General features: G+C 41.0%; 1 protein-coding gene across 4 annotated transcripts in view; it reads left to right on the forward strand.

The window, feature by feature from the left end:
* Positions 1-7073: 7073 nt before the first annotated feature.
* Positions 7074-20631, forward strand: part of NPNT (nephronectin) — a 50700-nt gene continuing 37142 nt past the window's right edge. The window contains exons 1-3 of one of the 4 annotated variants that reach the window (XM_066996836.1): positions 7074-7344; positions 8342-8442; positions 16308-16358. In XM_066996836.1, the coding sequence (XP_066852937.1) occupies positions 7274-7344; positions 8342-8442; positions 16308-16358 (223 nt within the window). In that variant the 5' untranslated portion in view covers positions 7074-7273. The remainder of the gene's footprint in view (positions 7345-8341; positions 8443-16307; positions 16359-20631) is intronic. The other 3 variants (XM_048066440.2, XM_066996837.1, XM_048066441.2) reach the window with 3 other exon arrangements.

Below are 20631 nucleotides of genomic sequence, written 5' to 3' on the forward strand. Positions count from 1 at the left end.
CTCTGTTTGGGTTGAAGTCTCTATGCTGGCAGGGGCAGCTGCTCCAACAGCTGCTGGGGTGTTTCTGCTTGTATTTGATGGGTTTTGAAAGGTGTCTCCACGGTATTTAAGTAGTTACAGCTGAATGAAAAATGACAGCCCAAATGAGAGCAGGGAGGATGCAGAGAGGACAGAGCCAGGCTCTTTTCAGTGGTGCCCAGTGAGAGGACAAGAGGAAGTGGGCACAAAGTGAAATGCAGGTGGTACTGTGTGACTGTCAGGAAACTATATTATTTTAAATCTACGAAGGTGGTGACTGAGCAGGTGGCACAGGTTGAATGGAGAGGTTGTGAAGCCTCCTTTCTTGGAGATGCTCTAAAGCCCTCCAAACATGGACCTGGGCAAACAGACCTATGCAGCAGTGCTGGAGCAGGGGGGTTGGACCAGGTGACCTCCAGAGGTCCCTTACATCCTCAACCATTCTGTGAAACAGCAGTAGAAATTATCAACTGTCCATCTTAATTGAACTGTTAAAAGTTCTTTTGGAGATTACAGTTGCATACAGTTGAACAGAGGAGCTTGGTCAATTGTTATTGTAATTATCTGAAAGCTTTCCTTTTGAGTAGGCTTTCCAGCCTACTACCCCCACTTGCCCCACATCTCAGAATGTACTAGGAATTACCTGTATGGCAAAACAAGATGGAAATTAAATAAGCAGTTCAATGAATTAGACAAGCCCATTCTTTTCTTGAGAGCAGCAACGTAAACTCATTCATGTCGGTAGGTCTAAGTCAATTTATCAGCAACCAGTGTGAGAAAATGCATCTCGCTACATAGCTACAGCTCAGGCAAGCGAAGTTGCAATGCCTGAAACCAACTGAAACAGAAGGAATATCAGGACCCAGAGTGATTTATATATTTTAACCTAATTTATTCCATCTTTACCGGAATTTACACAGCAATTCAGGTTCAGTATGAAAAAAGAAAAACAATCCAAAGAATCAGGTGAAAATAGTGCTTGATCACTTTTCCCTGGAAAGGCGTCGTCAGGCAGCATACCTGTATTAGTGTATGGCTCTGCAACTTTTTTTTCCCTTCCTGATATTGGCAATGAGTCTAAGACATGGAGAAAAACAAAGTTATAAAAACAGCGTGGTAGTCAAGGCTGTTTTCTTAGGCTACTGTAAATCATTTCCTTCTGGTTCTGCATCGACCACTGTATTTCTTGCTGTTAGAAGTGTATTTCATGGGCAGAATCAATTGAATCCATGCTGTGCCAGATTGATTTCATTTTCTTCTTTTGTCCAAAAGACGATTCTGATAACTTTTCATGCTGATATATGGCTGTTCTTTTATGTTAAAATTCTTAAGCAGCCGAAGAAGCTATAGTTTGCAGTCTGGACATATGAAGGTTAAGCAGAAAGAGAAAACTCAAGTAGAGTCTGTAATTATTTCAGGTAACATACAAAACAGCCTGCTTGATTTAAATTAGCTTACATTAGAACTGTGGTTGAGAACATGACTTCATGGAGATCCCTTCAGTTAATGTAGCCTTTTTCTTTTGTTAAAGTTACAGCAGAAAGTATGAGGTTAAGTTTGGTTTCAGCTCACGTCCTTGTGGTTTTTGGATTCTTAACAGCTTTTTAATTGTTATCTTCTGTAGGACATATGTGAATCTTCTCCCGTTGTGTTATGCTCTATATTCTTACTTAGTTATAGGTAGTAATTTGATGACTTGATTTTTGCTTTTTCTTTAAGAATCTGTCATCAGCCTTTAATATTGTTAAACAGAAAGTTTTTGTCCACTTCATGCCCATGAAAAAGTCAGTAAACTGTTGATTAGGGTTGTTCCAGAGTGTGTGCATTTTCTTACCAGTGTAAGTAATATTTTTTGTTAATTGCTTATCATCCTAAACGGCTCACTTGTGCCTCAGTTTTCTTCTCTCATTTTGACTGCCAAGTATGCATACATATAGCCCATAGAGGTGATAATGAAATGATTTAGGTGATGATGCACTAGTGATGCATGGAACAGTTTTCTTGCATTGAAGTGTTTGGTTTCCAGAGGAAAGGAAACAGTATCAGACATTGGCTGCAGAGTTTAAAACCAAGCATGGATATCAGGGAAATGCTCTTCACCAAGAGGGTTGTCACACACTGGAACAGGCTCCCCAGTGACGTAGTCACAGCACCAAGCCTGTCGGGGTTTAAGAAGCATTCAGACTGTGCTTTTTAGTCATATGGTCTGAATTTTTGGGTAGACCTGTGTGGTGCCAGGAGCTGGACTTGATGATCTTTTTGGGTCCCTTCCAACTCAGGATATTTTATGATTCTATGGGGAGCTGTAGTACCATTTGCAAAACAGGCCATAAAGCTATAGTAGTTGTGTTGAATTCATCGTATTAAGGGAATAGTAGGACCTTACAAAGATTGTTTGGAAAACCCCTTTACAGAAGTATGACAAAGCTGTACTCCTTAGGAAACAGCCCTGCATCCTTATCACTGAGCCCAGCTGGTTTGTTGTGATGGCTTTCCCAAAGGCTGACTGAACTACAGCAGTGAATGAGAGCTGACCAACCTGGTGCAGACAGTAATGATGCTAATGTACTGTTGGAGGCATTTTATTCAGTGCTGACTGAACAAAATAGTGTGTCAATCATTTATTCAACAGATTCCTAACGCTTTCTTCTCTTTCTCTGTTTTTCAGACAGCATTAGAGGTCATATGCACGTTTTTCTGCTCAGTCTGTGAAGGCATTCACAATTGTTTCTCTTGGATGCAGAACTCATCCCAGTTCTGCCTTTGTGACAGCCTGCAAGTCTGGATCAATGGAAGGTAGTCTGTAGTTTTGTCCACAAAAAAAACCTTCTCAAACCCATGTTCTCCAACAGTGGCATCCCATTCATTGCTAGCATTACTGAGAGCAGCAGGGTGCACGAGGCTGCTCTCGGTGCAGGCAGTTTGCCATAATTTTGTAAAGCTGGCTATGCTGTCCCTCACTGTGCTGATGAAGATGTCTCTTGCATCAAGCACAGATTTTTCTGTATTCAATGATTGTGCTTCAAGTGAGGCTAAGTAGAGCAAATTTCTAATAAATAGGGTAACGTTAAGTTTGGGGGATTATAATTCTCGTCCTCAATGGAAAACACCTTTGATACAAGAATTGATCAAGTAGCTGTATGTTCAAAAGATATATACAGAAAGGAATAGGGAATTTTACTGGGCTTTGAATGGAAAACTATTGTTTATTTACAGGGGAAAAGAAGTACAGCTCGCACTGTAATGAAATGCAGGAAACATCAACACAAATATCACAGTTTTAAAGAAGGATTTTGTAGAAACGTGAGAAGGATGTGTAGAAAAAGCTTGTTTCAAAAAGCAAATAATTAGTAAGAGAAAATGCAGAAAAAGCATCTGGGAGCCTTTGAATTAGTATTTCCAAAGCACGATGTTCATCTGTACAGAAGGTAATTGATTGATACTACAGTGTTTGATAGTTTTGATGACTTTACCCTTTTCGGTAAATTTACTGACAAGGAGGTGGAGTACCAAGTTAGATTTAGCTGTAGTTACTGGGTCTTCTTGATGCCTCACAGTTTTCTTATTAGTGTGGCACTGACAGAGGTTGTCACCTAGCATATGCTTGAGATAATAATTACTCAATAAATACTACTTTTAAATATATTAAGTACTTATCATACTTACCAATGTTAAGTTGGTTGAAAAGCAGAATTTCATCACCCAGAAGAAAAGTAATGACATCGAAAGTTTCATAGATAATTTGGACTTGGTTTGGTTCTTTCCTTTTTTTTTTTTTCCAAAAGTAGGCACGTTTTAGCATCACAAGTGGAGAATATGATAATGTATGCCATCAACTACAAACCAAGTACACCATATTTTACACATATGTCATAGCGTGATTTAGTGACTTGGGATAGCATGGTATTTGTGGTTACCATAGTCTCAATGAGGCTGGAATACTTAGACGGAAGGATGGATTTGTGGTTTAAATATGAAATTGGAAAACAGGAGGTCTGTTTCTGTTTTGATGACAGATGACTTGATTTGTGGGAAACATCACTTTCTGTTCCTTAATGTCTGCTTATGTACACTGAGAGTCACAGAAAGTATTGCTTGATTCAGCTGAATAGAGGACTTTATTAATATTTGTAATGCATTTTAAGACACAAAAGAGAAAATTAATATTTAAAAGGGCATTTTGCTAGAGGTAACTAATGCCTCCCTTAAAGAAAAGTTACTTGACCGTAGATTGGCCAAAGGTGGTGTCTGCTACTATTGCATTTATGTCTAATTTACAGCTGCCTGTGACAATGAAGATGAAATTTGAAGTTGCTTCTGTATGACTTGTCATATCAACCATATTCTACCATTCATCATCTCTACCAATATTTGTCATTCTAAAATACCTACCACTGGTACCTTTTCAGCTCTCTTTTCTGTTTTTCTCTTTTCTCTTTTTATTGGTTGTCCAGTCAATACTAGAGAGTATTCCAGAAATTCCCCCCAAGAAAAACCATCCACAAGGGATGTCTTAGAAACCTCTATTTAGCTGAAGTTTTTAACACTGAGACAGCCTGGACATAGTCCTTCTCCAACTGAATTAAAAGAAAGTGGTGTTCGTGCAGAACAATTCCCTGGCATAGAAGGAAGTTCCCTCTAATGAAATGAACCTATGTGAGCATCATTTAATTATAAGCGGGTTTCCTGTTGCTTACATTCTTTCTTAGTTGATGGTACTTATAGTAGCAGTTAAATAATGTTGTAAGCAACTTATATAACAAAGTTTAACACTGTGGTGTACTTTTGGGGGAGAAATACCAGCTACTCTACTAAGTGGTATATTAAACATATTCCTGCATGCTTTGCATGACAGTACAGTAATGCTTACCATCCCAGAAGCAGCGGTTGTCACCACCACCTTTACCCTCCCTGCAGCAGGACTAGCAAGCCCCACTCTTCAGAGCATTTCTCCACTCTCTGCTTTCTTATCACCAAGTGCATCAGACTCTTCCTCTGCTCTCAATGTAGTGTACCTTACCTTGTTAAGAAAACTCCCCTGACATAGATAAAGCATTGCCAAAATAAGTGAATTCAGAAATGGCTGGATATTAGTCCCATTGATGGGTATGGAAGTGCAATATGTGGTCTTCCAGTGTCTGGTAATTTTTTTTTTTTTTCAGGCTGATATTCCAAAACAAATTTTAAAGACAGCAGAAGTTAACCAACAGCAGACATGCCTATTTGAAGTAGGCACCATGTCCCACCAGCACACTAGTATTAACATACAAGAATACCAAACACCGCAGAGGAAATCTGAAATACTGAGTGCAGGCTGGAGAGATTAAGTAATCTTATTACATTTGTGAGTATATGCGCTTTAAAGGAGCAGCATGTGCTTAAAAGTTGCTCTGCACTGAAGTACCACTACAAAATGCAGAGTAGTGTGAATGGATTTGACTTTGACATGTCCTTTTGGACATTCGAGGGAAAGTGTCAGGTTGCCCTAGACCTTTATTCACAATGAAGTTGAAATGTTGCTTTAGGCACCTGTCCTGAATGTGGCTGCAGTGTAATTTGTGGGCATTTTCCTTCTGTGTGTTGGAGAGGTGCAACCAGATGCTGGTACCAGAGAGAAATCCCTGTGGCTATCACATGTAGGATTTATTCCTTTTGCCCATAAAATCTTGACACTAAATTTATTCTGCAAGAGCTGTGGGATGATCCCACATCACGTATGTGAGTGGGGGAAAAATGTAATCAATCAGTCAAGAGCTGGAAATCAACTCTCTATTTCAGCAAGAATCTAATCTCAGCCAGATGCTCTCCTGTCTTTCCCAAATGCTACTGCATTATTGCCTTCAGTGTTTGGTTATCAGCTTCTCCTGATGTGGATGAAGGGAACAAGGTTTGGTCTCTGGTGTAGTTTTTGTCTCTAGCTAAGTCGTCCAGAGGGGTTTGCTATCCAAGCACAGGTAACAAGCATCTTGCAGAATCATCAGCTCTTCACAATTTTTTTTTTCTCTGTCTGAATAGTGTTGGGTTGAGACTGTGGACAGAAAGGTTAGCACAGGGAAAGTATGGTCCTGAAAAGATGACAAAGATTAAGTGAAGGAGCGGAGGGCATTCTGCTGCAAACTTCAGCGATAAGCGGTAAAACTGCTCTGAGAGAAGGTGTAATTTTACAAAGCTCACCAGCACAATTCGTACTTTGTGCAAAAGGTCTTTGCCTTTGCCATGTTGCTTGAATATCTGTGGAGCATTTCGAAGGTGCAAAATGCTCTGAGCAGAACTCCCAGCTCAACCCTGAAGCCTGAAATCATATTTCAGGAAGCTGGCTTCTCAGTGCTCTGTAAAGGGTTTGGCTTTTTGTTACAGCGCAAAGCGGAAGATCTTTGTTTTCGGGGTCTAAGCTGTAGCCTGACCCTTGTGAGAACAGCTGATGAGACTTAGCCCTGACTCGGGCACAAATCAAAACCAATGCTGCAACGTGGTCCAAGCTGTTGGCCCATCTGTCTGTAATCAGAGAGACCTCAGAGCAGCTTTGACCCTAAACTGGTGACAAGTTATTTAAAAGTGTCCCTCAGTAAGTCCCAGAAGTTCAGAGAAATGAACTGGAACTGGCTGCCATATTTCAGGGTTTTAGTGTAGCACACAGCTGGAGTCATCGCTGGTGGTAGTGGTGCGTGGGTCGTGTGGAAACTTGTTGCTTTTTTGTCAGGCCAGGGGCTGGGATGCTGTCACATGGCAACATCAGAGAGATACTAAAAGTATTTAAGCCAGAACAAAACAACGCAAACCTTTAATTCTCTTGGGAAGCATTATACTGGGAGAACTCCGGTGGGCAAAAGAAGGCCACATCGTAACCCTTTCACCTTCCCACACGGACTCCGCTCCCCGGGAGGGCTGCCTGCCTCACCTCCGGACCCAAAAGCACGAACCTCTTCCCCAGCCAACCCCCCCCTTCTTCCTGTCCCCCCCCTCGCCCCCGGGGATGCGGGTCCCCCCGGGGCAGCAGACCCCGGGGCCGGGCCGTGGAGGCGGGCGGCCCGGAGGCGGGCGGCCCGAAACCGGGCGCCCCTACCGGCTGCGGGCGGCGCCGCCGCCCCTCAGCGGCGCCTCCTCCGCACCCAGGGGCTCGCCGCCGCCGCCGCTCCGCAGCTTTCCGCAGTCCAGCCGGGGTCGGCGGCAGCCGGAGCCCCCTCACGGTCCCGCTCCCGCTCCCCCCCCTCAGCGGCACGGTCCCGGGGCGGCGCGGCGGGGAGCCCCGCCGGCCATGGAGCTCTCCCTGCGGCTGCTGCTGGCCTCCTGCCTCTCCCTGGGGGCTGCCGGGGAGTTTGACAGAAGGTAGGAGCCCGGCGGGCAGGGGGCGGCGAGCGGGGGTCGCCTCGGGCACGGCCGAGCCGGAGCCGAGACCGCAGGGTGCGAAATGGCGGCGGGGGGCTCCTTCCGTCCTCCCCGTCCCGAAGTCGGGATTAAAACCGAAGCGCCTGGCGTGCTGGGGAAATAAAAATCGGTTTATTGACGCCTCGAGGCACTTGAAACAAGAGGCGGAGGAGGCTCGCAGCTCAAGTTTTAACGTGAAGCGAGGTGAAAGGGAACGCTTGGAGAGGCGCTGCGCCCGATGCCCGGTGCTGAGCCGCGTCAGGTGTAGCGGCGGTGCCACTCGGAATGCCTCGGGGTGCCCACAGAGCCGTGCCGGGGGCTCCGGGGCCCCTCTGCCAACATTGCTCCCTCGGGTCTGCTCCGCTGAACTGCTTGCTTTACTCTAGTTTGTCCTTAAGAAGCATTAACAACTCCCGACAATACTTCGGAACTGCCTAAGACTGCGTGCTCTCTTTTTTTCCTTTTGCATCTATTCACTCTTGCACTAGCTCTCCTTTTGTATTTATACACTTTAACAGTACAAGAAGCTTTAGTTTTGATTTATTTTTTTTTTTTTCCTTCAGTGAGAAAATGTGGCGATACGCTGTGAAAAAAAATCAATGCTGACACTCTGTGATGGTGTTTTATTTCCCATCATAGATCCTCTGTTCCAAACTTCTGGAACTGTTTAATGCCGACCTGCGAGCGGCAGCAGTGAGCATGTTGCAAAGCACGTCAATTGTTTCAGGCTTTACAAAGTTAGTCTAATTATCTCTTCCCCTTTTTGCCTATAGCTATTTACAATTTCCCACCTGCATGCTGTTTTAATGACAGGAATATCATAGACTCAACCCAGAGCAGTTCTTGTTTACCACAAAAACCTCTGTGCGGGAAAGATTTTTTTTTTCTTCATGTGTTTTTCTTTATATGGAATGGTTTCAAAACATTTCACCAGACTTTTTTGAAATGTCTTGTTCAGGTGGCCCAGACAAATAGTCTCTTCCACAGGACTGTGCCGGTTTGGAAGTAGAATTGACTGCTGCTGGGGCTGGGCCCGTTTGGCTTGGGGACATTGCCAACGTGAGTATCGTTGCTGCTGGGGCTTCTAGACACTCGTAGGAAAGGCTTGTACACACCTAGTCCTATCTTTCACATGTTCACACACCGTTTTATACTGCAGGGCGTAGGCTTTTGCATGTGTGAGTCTGATCTACTTAAAAGGATGTTGTCAGGCTAAAATTCAGTCTATTATTAACGGTTCTAAAAATGATCGCAATCAAGGAAAGTAAACTTTGCTTAAGGCAATGAGAATTTGTGATTTTTTTATCTTGTTTCTGTTTCGTTTTGTCCTCTGGCCTAATAGCATGACGTAACACCACAGTGTCATGTTACAAGCAATGCAGGCAGGAATATTTATATCCGAGAAAGAAATCTGAATAATTGGCATTTCATTTAAAAAGTCAATGGAAATATTCAAATTGATGCTAAGTTCAAATGTTCTTTCGGTAACCCCCAACTAAGGCTATATAAATCAGCCTGACAGCATCCTTTTATTGGGTCACATGTGAAGAGAACATCTCTGAGATTTTCACATCTATTTAGAATCCTCAGTATAATTGCAGGATAGTGAAATAGATAAGCCTTCATCATTAACAGCGTCTTCAAAAAGTATTCTATGGTGGCAGCTAGCACTGTGTAGAAGTTGAAAGTGTTAGGACTGTCACAGAGACCTCAGCTTGTTAAAATTATAGGCTTTGATTCTGGGAACACTGGCTCATGTGTCTAACAGTACATACATGAGTGATTTCCCCAAAGCTTTTGCAGGAGTGAACCTATAAATACTGGTTCTTGCTTTTTTGATTAAGATTCAACTGTCTGCTAACTAGATGATTTTCTGCCAAGCCATTTTTAAAGTAAAACATGTATTGAATTATTAGCTGCGTAGTCTGCAGGACAGTGATTATAGGCAGGCGGCAGATAGAAAGACAAAAGACAGAAGTAGCATTGGCAATGCAAATGTAGACTCTCAGCAAAGGTTTTGTTCAAATCTGTAAATAGCAAGACCGTCTCCTTCCTTCCCAAGTGTGTTAGAAGCCCACAGTGTTTAATAGGTATACAAGATGACTGGTAAAAAAAAAAAAATTAAAGCTAGGGAAAGTACTTTTGGAATATAACATACCTGCTCCTGTTTTCAGATGTGAAATTCTCTTTTAGCCTGTCTCATGAGTCATTTTGATTTTTAGAGCTGGGGTTGGTAACAGAAATAGTCCTTTCACTGGGATGAATGTTTATAGAGAAGGAAGGAGAATGTGAAGTAGGTTGATTGAAGCTGGTCCAGAGATAATAGAATTTATGTCTGTCTATTATAACACATATTTGAAAATTGTTGAGCATTTAAATGTTTGAGGCTACGAAGACGTATCTGACAAGTATCAATAATTTGCACTGAAAAAAAACAAAAACAAACAAAAAGAAAAGGTCTAATTGTGGCCTTTTACTTAGACAAGTCCTCTCCTGTGTTATGACCATAATTTTAAACTCACATTTAGCTGGAAGTCAACTACAGGTGTACTTGTCCTTTAAGTTCTCGCTGTTACAAAATCTGATTTGGAGTTGCAGTTTTTGTAGTCTTGGGAGATGGGAATAGCATAAAGTGATACTAGCAAAAAAATCATAACTAAAAATCAAAACTGAGACATAACATCCAGAGAGTCTTTTTATTTATTTATTATTTTTTAGTCTTTGAATTTTCTCAGTAAGGTCACTTGTAGTGATTTCCAACTTTTTCAGGTACCATAAATGTTCCTTTTTTAAGGCTAAAGCTAAGTGAATTCTCATCTCCTTCTACGGTGCTTAAGTTCATTATTTACAGATTTGTCCTCCATGCACTTTTCCAAGGGGTGCAGAGATGGATTTTATGTGGTCATCTCCAGTAGCCAGGACCAGACTTTGACAGGAATACAGTTGTCATTTAGGTGTATAAATATCCTTTTTTTTTCCATTTTTTTTCACCCGGGTGCTGAGATTTTTTTTATCCGAACTTGCTATTTTAGAGGAGTCCTAGACATCTGGGTGAAGACCTTACTCAAAACTTAGCTGCTCATTCTAGTTCTGAAATGGGAGCCAAGCTCTTAGAAAAATAAAGCAAGGAAGTCTGCCCCAGTTGTGGGTGGTGAAAATTCCAGTCATATCACAGAGTGGGAGATTACACTAAATGAAAGTGAATCTTCCTAGTGCTGGCAGCCAAATAGAAAATGTGTAGTCAGCTCTGCACCTTGGGAATGTGGCATTCAGTGTGAAGGATTAACCTCACACGCAAGGCGGCATTCCTGGCCTCAAAGGCAGCCTTGAGTGTTTTACTGTACAAAGGGATATCGCTGAAAGTTTTCCAGAAATCCAAGTACACAGTTGTTTCTCCTGCTCTATGGGGAAAGGCAAGCCTCTCATTCCTGTTCCAAAGATGAATGGCATAAATTTTAGACTTTCTTTGCTAGGTATATGTTTCCTTTGCCATTTCTAGAATAAATAGTATTTATGCAATGAAAATAAGTATAGAATCAGACTTAAAAATGATTAGTGAGACCCAGTTTAAAAATGAGTCCAAAAATGAAGTGGTAAATATTTAGGCAACAATGCTGAGCTTTTTATTAGTGGGATTGAACTGCTATAATCAAACTAAGTGGTTTGAATCCTTGTTACACCTGCAAGTGTTGCAGCACATTTGCACTCTCACCTGTTTAGTCATTCATGATCTGCTGCGTATGCCCCAATCGCTTTTGAGTTTATCCTACCAAGAGCAAATGTAAGGTGAAAGCTGTGCTGAAGGCGAGTAGCAAGATTAGAGGCCTGATACGTGGCGGAGTTGTCCCAGATTACAGAGTTACCGCATGGCCTCTGAGCCGTGATGAGCCACAGGCGAGCAGTTGCAAACACACTTGGACACACTTCCTGCTGCCCAGCTGAGCCGTGCTAGCTGCTCCACCAGGCACGCGTGGGCCTGCCTCATGCCCACGGCTATTGAGGAGAAAATTGTTAGCTTAGAGCAGCCGCGTGGTTTAAGGTGATGGTTTAACTGTGAAGGAGGATTACGTCTGTGTACAGCAGCTCTAACAGGATAGGAGTGTGGCTCAGCTGACAAGTGGTAACTCATTAATTAAGCCATGGTAATGCCACGCTCGTGATCTGTAACCCATCTGTAAAGTTGCAAATGGAAACCGAATCGTGCTAGCCAAACTTGCTTTGGTGAAGCCTGGAGTAATTCCCTTTATGTCCCTTTGACATATGGGTGTACATACAGCGTAACTGTGCTTAGTGCTGCTTAGTAACATAAGTCAGCATAACTCAGCTGTCTTTTTCACTCTTATAAACATGCAGGAAGAAGTCAAAATCAGGCCCCTCCTTCAATTTATACTCTACCTTTAAAACATCCTCTCTCCCGTTAATAAATTATACCAGTCAAGACTTGTACGTGTAAGGAAGTGCATGTAGATCTGATCTCTAACTCACTCCCAAAGCCTGTCAGTATCAGCTGTAACAGCTCATAGAAATACTGTCTCTATGGTGACATAAAATTGCCTTCCCAAATGCTCTTTGCAGCTTCAGCAAATGCAGTTAGAAGGTGTCCCTCCAACTGAAATAATGAAAAATTTTGAAACATGTTGGATTTTTTCTTCCTGTGGGTTACGAACACCAAGTGAGATCCGTGTTTAGGCAGCTAGATCAATTTTTAGATTGATATAAATATAGCCATATTTTCAAAGGTGCTGAACAAATATATATCAAATAAATTCACTGGGTTTTCTAAGTCCTTGTAAATTGAAAAAACATCTACACTTATTTAGTGGCCTAAACTAGAATTAGAACGGTGCATATATTCTATGACATAATTGAGTAGCCTTCCTGAGATTTTGATCGGGTTTATCGATTAAACCTGGTGCGTAAAAAGGCTAATTTGGAGGCAGCAGCAATTTGTTTGAGCAACAACTCTTAGTTCATGTGAAGAAACATCATCATTGGTAGAGCTGATTCTGTACACCATCGGACTTACGTCATCAGTGCTTTAAAGTCAGGTGTTAAATTTCCCCATTGAAATTAGTCCAAAAATCTCATATTGTTGCCCAGCTGGTGGGATTTACTTGTACCTTCATAAATAGTAGTGGAGGTAATAGCAGTAAGTGGGATATAAAATAACCCAGAACCCATTTAAAGTATACAGATGGGTAGGGGAAAACCAAACTGGGACATGTATCGTTGTACGTATCTTGTACAAATGCACTTTTCCCCCACAGCAGCAGAAAAAAAATGCCTTGGGAAGTTAATTCAACTTTTTTTTTTTTTTTTAATGTGTTAGTCAACAGTAATTTTCATGGTTTGAAACACCCGGGTGAAGAGAATTTCCAGCAGTGGTAGGGCTGAAGCTCAAGTTCTTTGAGACAGATGAGAAATGTCAACTTCAGAATAAAAACCAGTCCTTGGTAATTTCAGTATTCTAGCCGCTGTAGTCTAGGAGGTCTGCTGAAGCCCATCATCTCGTCCCCCTAATCAATGTCTGTGACAGTTTTCTGTAGGGATGGCTCTCTCCCTGAGTGTTTCTCAAGGGCAGGATAATCCGGGCCTTTGTTGTCCAAGCGTCTTCCAGGCCAGAGGTGGGCCAAACAGCAGGAAAATCCTTGGACTACTGCTCGACTGACCCTGGCTGCCAGTCCACTGTAGAGAAATGAGCTGGGAATGCACACACATACACCACACACACACACACTTATGTACTGGACTCTGGAACCTGGTTAGCGTATCAGGAAACTAAAATACGGGATAATAGAGACATTGATTTCATGCAGAGGTGTATGTGAGAAGGAATGTGATACTTTTTGTTCTTCAGTATAAGTTCTTCCCTTTAGTTTCCAAGAAGCTGTGCTAGGTGCTGTTGGAAACATCTTAGTTCTTCGTGGATGTTTTTGCCACTGATCTGTCTGAGTTCCTTGAAAGTCATTCCTAGAACTAGTGGCCTACCTGCCTTGCTTTTAGCTGGCTTACAAGAAGTGCTGTAGCTCTTTCAGAAGCTATAAAAAATAAATATATTTCCACGTGTGTATGCCTTTCATGGACAAAATACACCTGCTTTGTACTTGGCTGCATGTCTGTTTGTAAGTCATTTGTGTGCTAGTTATATGTAGTCAAGCTGAACTAAAGATGTAAGCTGCCTTTTGCTTCACAATTTCACCTGCAGTTTAACAGCCAAGAACTAAACTCATTTTATTAAATAAGACCTGGCAGAAAGAAATACTACTTCTTTAACATAGCGTTAAAAAGTTGAGTAAGATTTTTAAGAAAAACAATGGAAAACTACTCCAATTCTTGTTCTGGGTTACAGTTTGGACAACTCCTTTGCTGGAGGCAATGGTGAATGTGGTTTCTTTTCCTGCATTCACACATGTACAAAATAGAAGCTTGGATCTACAGCTTCTATAAACTGATGCTGACTTACTGTCAGATCCTCTGTTGGCATGAGTCTGCATGACTGTTGAGGTCAACAGGGGTACTCTGAGAGTTTGTCCAGTGGACAGAAAGTTTGACCAGCAATAGATGTTTAACAGGAATAAAATCCCACTGAACATGGATTTAACAAATAGTGCTGTTATTTGATTACATTTCATTGCTGAATTCTCCTTAAACATTAACAAAGTCAATAAAGCCTATCCTGAAAAGGGATCAAGAAGATGAGTGTGCTCTTTTAGAGAGTCCATCTGTTGTAACTCAGTCTGGTTATCTGCCTATGCTGAGGTTTGAGTCTTCTCTCCCTAGAACAGAGCCAGGATAGGTCAGCAAAGCAGTTTCCCACCGCCTTACAATAAAACCACAATGAATTTTGAAAGCCCAGGGACAGAGCAGTCAAGAAGCTATACAGTCCAATAGCCCATTACTAAAAATAGAAATCAAGCCATCAGTTTACACCTTGTCTAAGTATTGTGCCGTTAAGAAATGTCGATTGGAAGATGACAGATTAGCATTTAGATTTAGTCCAGCCTAGTGAAATGCATGTTGCTGCAGGAAGTTCTTGGGTGACCTGCGAGAAAGAGGGGGGAGCTTGTACAAGCTGAAATAGCCGATGCAGGCATAACCAGGTGCTTTGCTGGAAATTGTGCATGCTGCTGCCTTCTTGCAACTGTTGTGGAGAAATCTGCACTGTATTTGCTTCTGCTTCTGTCTTAATGAGCTTAAAGACTGTTTATCCGTGCTGTGCCATCTATTTACAGAGATGCAAGGCGGTGGGGAGGGGCAGGGGGAAGAGGTGGTTGTGCTCTCATTGATGCCTAGAAGGAGATTTTGTATAACCAACAGTAGTGTTGGTGGGAGTTTACTCATATAAATCATCTCATACATCAATGGGAGAAGAGGCCATGAGTTGCTTAGGACTTGTGTTTCTTGTGCGTAACGATGCTTTAAGTGGAAATGGCAATTCTGTATGGTCCAAGCCGCACAAATCTTTAGCAAAATAAAACCATGATTTTGTCAATAATGAACCTTGACAGTAACGGCTTCCAGGGGTTTGGCCCACTGGCTTAAGCCTCCTTAAATCCAGCAAGAATTTTGTTACTAAATTTGTGGTTGTGAGAACATAGTCTACATTAACACATCGTGTTGGCAATGTTTAATGAATATTGCTATGCACAGATCTTACAGTATGACCAGTAACTTTGTGCATCTTTAGATATTTTTCAAAGAAAAGACATTTATACAGAATTGCACTACCACTTTAATACTGTCATGCAAGAAAATAAAATGAGGTTTTGCTATTTTTATTCAGTTTTTGTGTTCACTTTAGAAGCTTTATGGTCTTAAACAGTTACGACTTTGCTATGTTAAAGATACAGTATCCTTTTACACTCCCCCATTGCATCCCTCCTGCATAGAATTGTAGTTTTACAGTCCAGTTTGTCCCAGGGAAATATCACCAGTAATATGATTTGATCATATTTGTATGTGGAGCTTCTCTCAAAGCCTGTCAGTAACCTGGGGAACCTCCTCTGCTATAATAAACACTAAGGGACTTTCTGTTGAAAGCTGTTTTAAATTGATAAAAGTTGCAGTCACAGCAAACCTTCAAGTGTTGGACACACATTACGTAAAATACAAAGAGCTACTGTTGCCTAAGTCCCCGTCTTTTATAATAAGGTTATGTAGCCTAACAAGCTGTGCTGCTACCTTTCATTTTATTGGCAAGTAAATTGATTGAATATGAGCCCGAAACATAAATCTCTGTTTCCATCTTATTTAACTTCTGTAGTGTATTTAGTTTCATATGGTAGTAAGAGCTGGAAAGGTCTTCAAGCATTAGTTTTAATTTAGCTGACATTGAAAATTTAAACATTATAAAAATGACCAGTAAATTTATACGACACCGTATTTATTGGTTGCAGATGTTCAGATACTTTAAAATGGGTGTAATTTTAATTATTCTCAAATTAGCATCCAGATGCAACCCTTTACGTTTGTTTTGTGGAGATGCAGCATTGAAAATGTACATGTATTTAAATGAAAGGATACTGTCTCTTTAAGAAAAAACATTTATGCTCTGTTGATGGAAACATGGAACATAAATTGTGAAACATGAGAATTTTTACAACTATGTACCCTATGAAACATGACAAAATGTAGCTCCTTAGTTGACTGAATAAGAATAGCATCACGTCATTATATTGAATTACTCTCATATATCAGAATGTGTTTGCTAATTCTCATAATGAAAGTCTGATGTAAGGTATTTCCATTTTTAAATGTGTACCAGAATTTTTTTTTATTTCAGAAAAGCTCTGAATGTTGAATGTGTGTAAGTCTCCAGGAATGTAACAAGTTGATAAAAGCCCCAGCCAAGTCCATCCTCCTTACAGGAAAAAAAAAAAAAAAAAAAAGCTGGATTTTCTTTTTTTTGGATATTTGTTTTGCAGCTTTCTACGTCTTAAGGCAGAGAATAGCCAGCCTAAGGTGCCAGCCCAAAGGTTAGCTGAACATATTTCTTGAAATAATTTTGGCAAGATTATGACTTGGAGTTATGGCCTCTAAGTCATAAGTTTATGAAAACTATAATACATGACAAGAAGATGTAGATTTTCTTTTTTTCCCCTCTTTCTTTCTTTCTTTCTCTCTCTCTCTCTCTTTTAAAACACTGATTTGGGGAAGATGAGGGTGGAAGGAAATGAAAAGGGTGGTTTTTTTTGTTTTTATTTATCCCAGTCACCTATCTAATGAGAATCTTATTTTCTAACCTATTGCACGCTTCCCTTTTTCTCTTTCTCTTATCCTTTTTCTTTATTTTATTCTCAAACTCCAAGCAATGTTTTTTTCTCTCCTGAAAGTTGTTTATACTCCCAGCATCACCTTTACAAGCTGCCAGATTTCCGAGGCCTGATTTTGCTTTCCCAGCATTGAATTGTGCAGTGGGAGGTTAGTTTGGGATGGCTGAAGCACTTACTGTGCCCCCCTGTTGTCTGCTTTGCACCTCCACTACAGGCTGGCATTCCCACAACAGGGAAATGTCACGGCCCCTGGTCTACAGCAGTGTATGGCCTGGCACATTAGAGTAAAATGAAATCAGTTTAGATTAATCCTCAGGGATGTAGCGCTTGCTGCTTAAGAATTGATATGTCTTGTTTGCTTATCCCTGTGGTGGGAGCACCGGTCTTCAGAAGGGGAGCAAAGCAATCGGCTGTTCATCTGGGCATAAAAGTCAACTGTGTTACTGTGATACAGAGGTTACTCCACTGAAGCCACTGGGCGTTATATTGCTATCACCAAAATAGCACTAGGGCACCATTTCTATTCTGCCACCGCACATAGTGACACCCGTGGTAGCCTGCTTCTACCAGCTAGAGTTCAGTACACACACGGAAAGATTCAGGTAACAAACATGCTTTTGAGATGATAAAGTGCAGTTCTTTAAGGAGGTGTCATGAGCCAGTGGAAACGCAAACATGAAAAGCATGACAAAACATGAAATATTTCTTGCTTTTCTAACTTGCATTGTGTTAGATAGATTTTTCACTGACGTTTAAAAAGTGTTTAAGCGCATAAGCATTAGATTAACTTTCACTGACTTCATTAAATCCCTTTGATTTCAGCGTTACCCAAGCTTAAATTGTGTGTACTTTTAAGCGCTGTTCTTAATAGCAAGGCACTCGTGAACCTGGGTCTGGATTTGCATATGCAGTTGAGAAACACATTTGGCAGCAAGCAAAGAATTCACTGCGTGAATAGCCAGCCCCCTCTGGTTGCAGTTTGTCATGTTAATGTGCCATTACCACAATCATATGTGCAAATTGAGTAACTGATTTATGCAGGCAAAGGTAGTAGTTCTGCATGTAAAATTAGGAGCCGCTTACTTAACAGCACTATATGCTTCAGGTAGAAGCTCCTGCGTGCTATTTAACGTGTTACCATGAATGCTACAAATAAATGCAAATCACTTTTTGAAAAATACTCAGGCATTATTTACTGCCAATTTATCTGACGATATCGTCAGTCTCTGGTTACTGAAGTTGGTCAAGGACGTTTTTTGTCTTTCAAAAACTAGATTAAGGAATGTTTTGCGTATGAAATTATCTGAAAGTTAAAACCCCAGTTACCCTAATCAAGCTTATGAAACTCTGCAGAGATGCATGTTGTGACTGCGAGCACACTTACCTGGGAAGCAGTTTTTTCAGAAGTAATTCTGTAATGTGAGTTATGGTAATCACACATCTGTAGCCCCTACTGATACCTGTGTGGTACGTTAAGCTTTATGCATTCTTCTGCATTTGTGTGTGGCAGAGAAAAAAAGAAACATCTAACTTTGAAAGAGCTCCAGTGATTTATTGTGCGAGTTAGCTCATACCTTGGAGGAATCTCTAGATCAAAACAACTGTGAATGACGTAGGTTTATTTTACTGTGTGTTTATGACACTGCTACCTATACCTGTGGGAGAAGCAGGTTGAGTTACAAAGACTAAATAGAAGTAGGCAGACACAAGCTGAAGTTGGCTTTGAGGCAGAGAATTATTGAACTTCAGGTCTGCTAATGCCACAGGAAAAAGGAAGACAGTTTCACGTGAAGGAGGGAGCATGGAAGAAAGTTTGTTTCACCAACGTGCAAGTCTAGTTTTTAAGTCGGCACTGTGGGAACATAAGTAGTGATCTTAAGACTGGAAGTCTGTTCTGCATTCGTCTGCGTAAGAGAATCCAGTAGAGTTTTGTGAAGGTCAATGGTGTGTAATAATCTCTGGTCTGATACTTTAATTGCTTTCTGTGTTTGGGCAAACCGAGTTTTAAGGAACTGGGATTTAGGGTCAGAATAAATCAGGGTCTATATGTTACTTGGGAAGAGAGAACAGAAGCAAGACAGGTGATCAATACAGTTTCAGATGCAGGTATTCTTAAGCACTCTTAGACTTCAGAGCTGAAAATACATTCAAGGACAGATTGAACATCTGGCATTTTGAGGCAGATTTGAGTGGAGGGATGCAGAAAGAGCAACTAAAGACTCTGAGGGCAACTTCTGTCAATGAAACCCTCTTGTGGGCATCACTCAAGAAAGAAGGCATGTGAAATCAGAAATAACTATTATGGAACAAATTTAGAGGCAAAGCAGAGAAAAAGAAAAGTAGTATTTGGGAATGTCTCAGAGAATTATACATAAGGTTATTTTTGATGGAAGACAGCTAGAAGTGTTGGAAAACCAGATGGAGTTATATTGGTAAAGATAACTCCACTAAGGAAGCTCAGGAATTTCTACTGTTGACCACAATTGAGGAGGAGTTAGGTAGGAACCAGGCAGTACAACTGTCTGGTTAGGACTCCACCAAGCAGTGCTTGGTAATAGAGTAGTAAATCGTTAACATCACAGTTGTAGATGGGAGGGAATAGAGGTGACAGCAGACACCACTGCCCTCAAAAGGTGGCTGGTTTAGTGCAGAACTGACAAAACCTTAGGGAAACTTCCAGAGAGTGTCTGAGGGAACTGTCTGCAGGGAGAATATACAGATGGAACAAACAAACAAACAAACAAAAATCACCCAACAAGCACACAACAACAAAAAAACCCAAACCCTGAACATTGCTGTTCAATAGCGAATTAATTGAATGGATATTTCGCTTTGTGTACTTGCACAGCAATTAAAAAATAATAATTCAGAGTGATTTAGTCATGCTTAGACACCACCAGCTGTTAGTAGTGGCTGGAAAGATGGGTGGCTTCTAGCTTTTACACAAGCGTAACACATGCTGACAGCATGTGCATTTCACCAGAAATTCTTTTTCTCCCACACTTGAAAAAAACTCTGACCCTAAACCCAAACCGTTCACTCATGTTTCAATTCTCTCCGTTATTTTTACAGGAAGTTTAATTTGTCCTGAAATTTACGTGAAACTTAAAATGCACAGTATTTATCTTATTTTGGAGGAAAAAATAATTCTTGCCAACCATCAAAATAGGTACTTGGTTAGATTTATGGCCAAATAAAAGTCTTTAGGATACATACATCCTTGACTCCCATTGAAGTCAGTGGGAACTGAGGCAGAGCAAATCTTCGTATCTGGCTCAAAAAATGATTTAAAGTGTTCAGACTGAAATGAACGATCACGAGAGCAGTGTTCATTTTTTGATATCTCCTGAATGAACCAGGCAACAAAGTGAAATGCAAAGTTTAGTTGTAGTTTATTTTCTGGCCTAGATAAATAAGCAACAGTTGACTATGAAGATAGCTGTGCTTAGAATTTCTTTCCATCTCAATCCACATTACTATCCTACAGGAGTGCCCGTTTAAATGCTTTGAGAGAGGACTTCTTGGAGAAATGTTCCAACTTTGTTGAATCAGCATCAATAATAAATTAGCAATCTTGTTTTCAGTGGCAAGCTTGTCTATACAACAAGCATACCGATGTCCTCTTAGCTTTTGTTTAAAACATTTGCTATTGTAAAGACTAGTTTGCTTCTCTTTGGTAACCTCTCCAGGCCCTTGTCTTTTGGGCATTATTGTTGTAGGCCTGTAAGAGTGTAACTTTGTCAGCCTGGTGTAGCTCTTCAATGTCGACATTTCCTCCTTGGCCAGTAAGGAAATTAGGTCAAGTAGCAGTCTGAAGTCCATGGACATGGCTTATTTCAGTCTTTTTAAAACAGTCATTATGAGTTTGAGTTGATCTGAGGGAAATAATGTTCCGTTTGTTTTATTTTGGTTGATTGTGGGGGTCTCTGCATCTTTTACACGTCAAGATGCAGAGAATATTAGTTTGGGAGATGCT

Source organism: Anser cygnoides, chromosome 4, assembly GCF_040182565.1.
Source record: "Anser cygnoides isolate HZ-2024a breed goose chromosome 4, Taihu_goose_T2T_genome, whole genome shotgun sequence".
Lineage (NCBI taxonomy): Eukaryota > Metazoa > Chordata > Aves > Anseriformes > Anatidae > Anser > Anser cygnoides.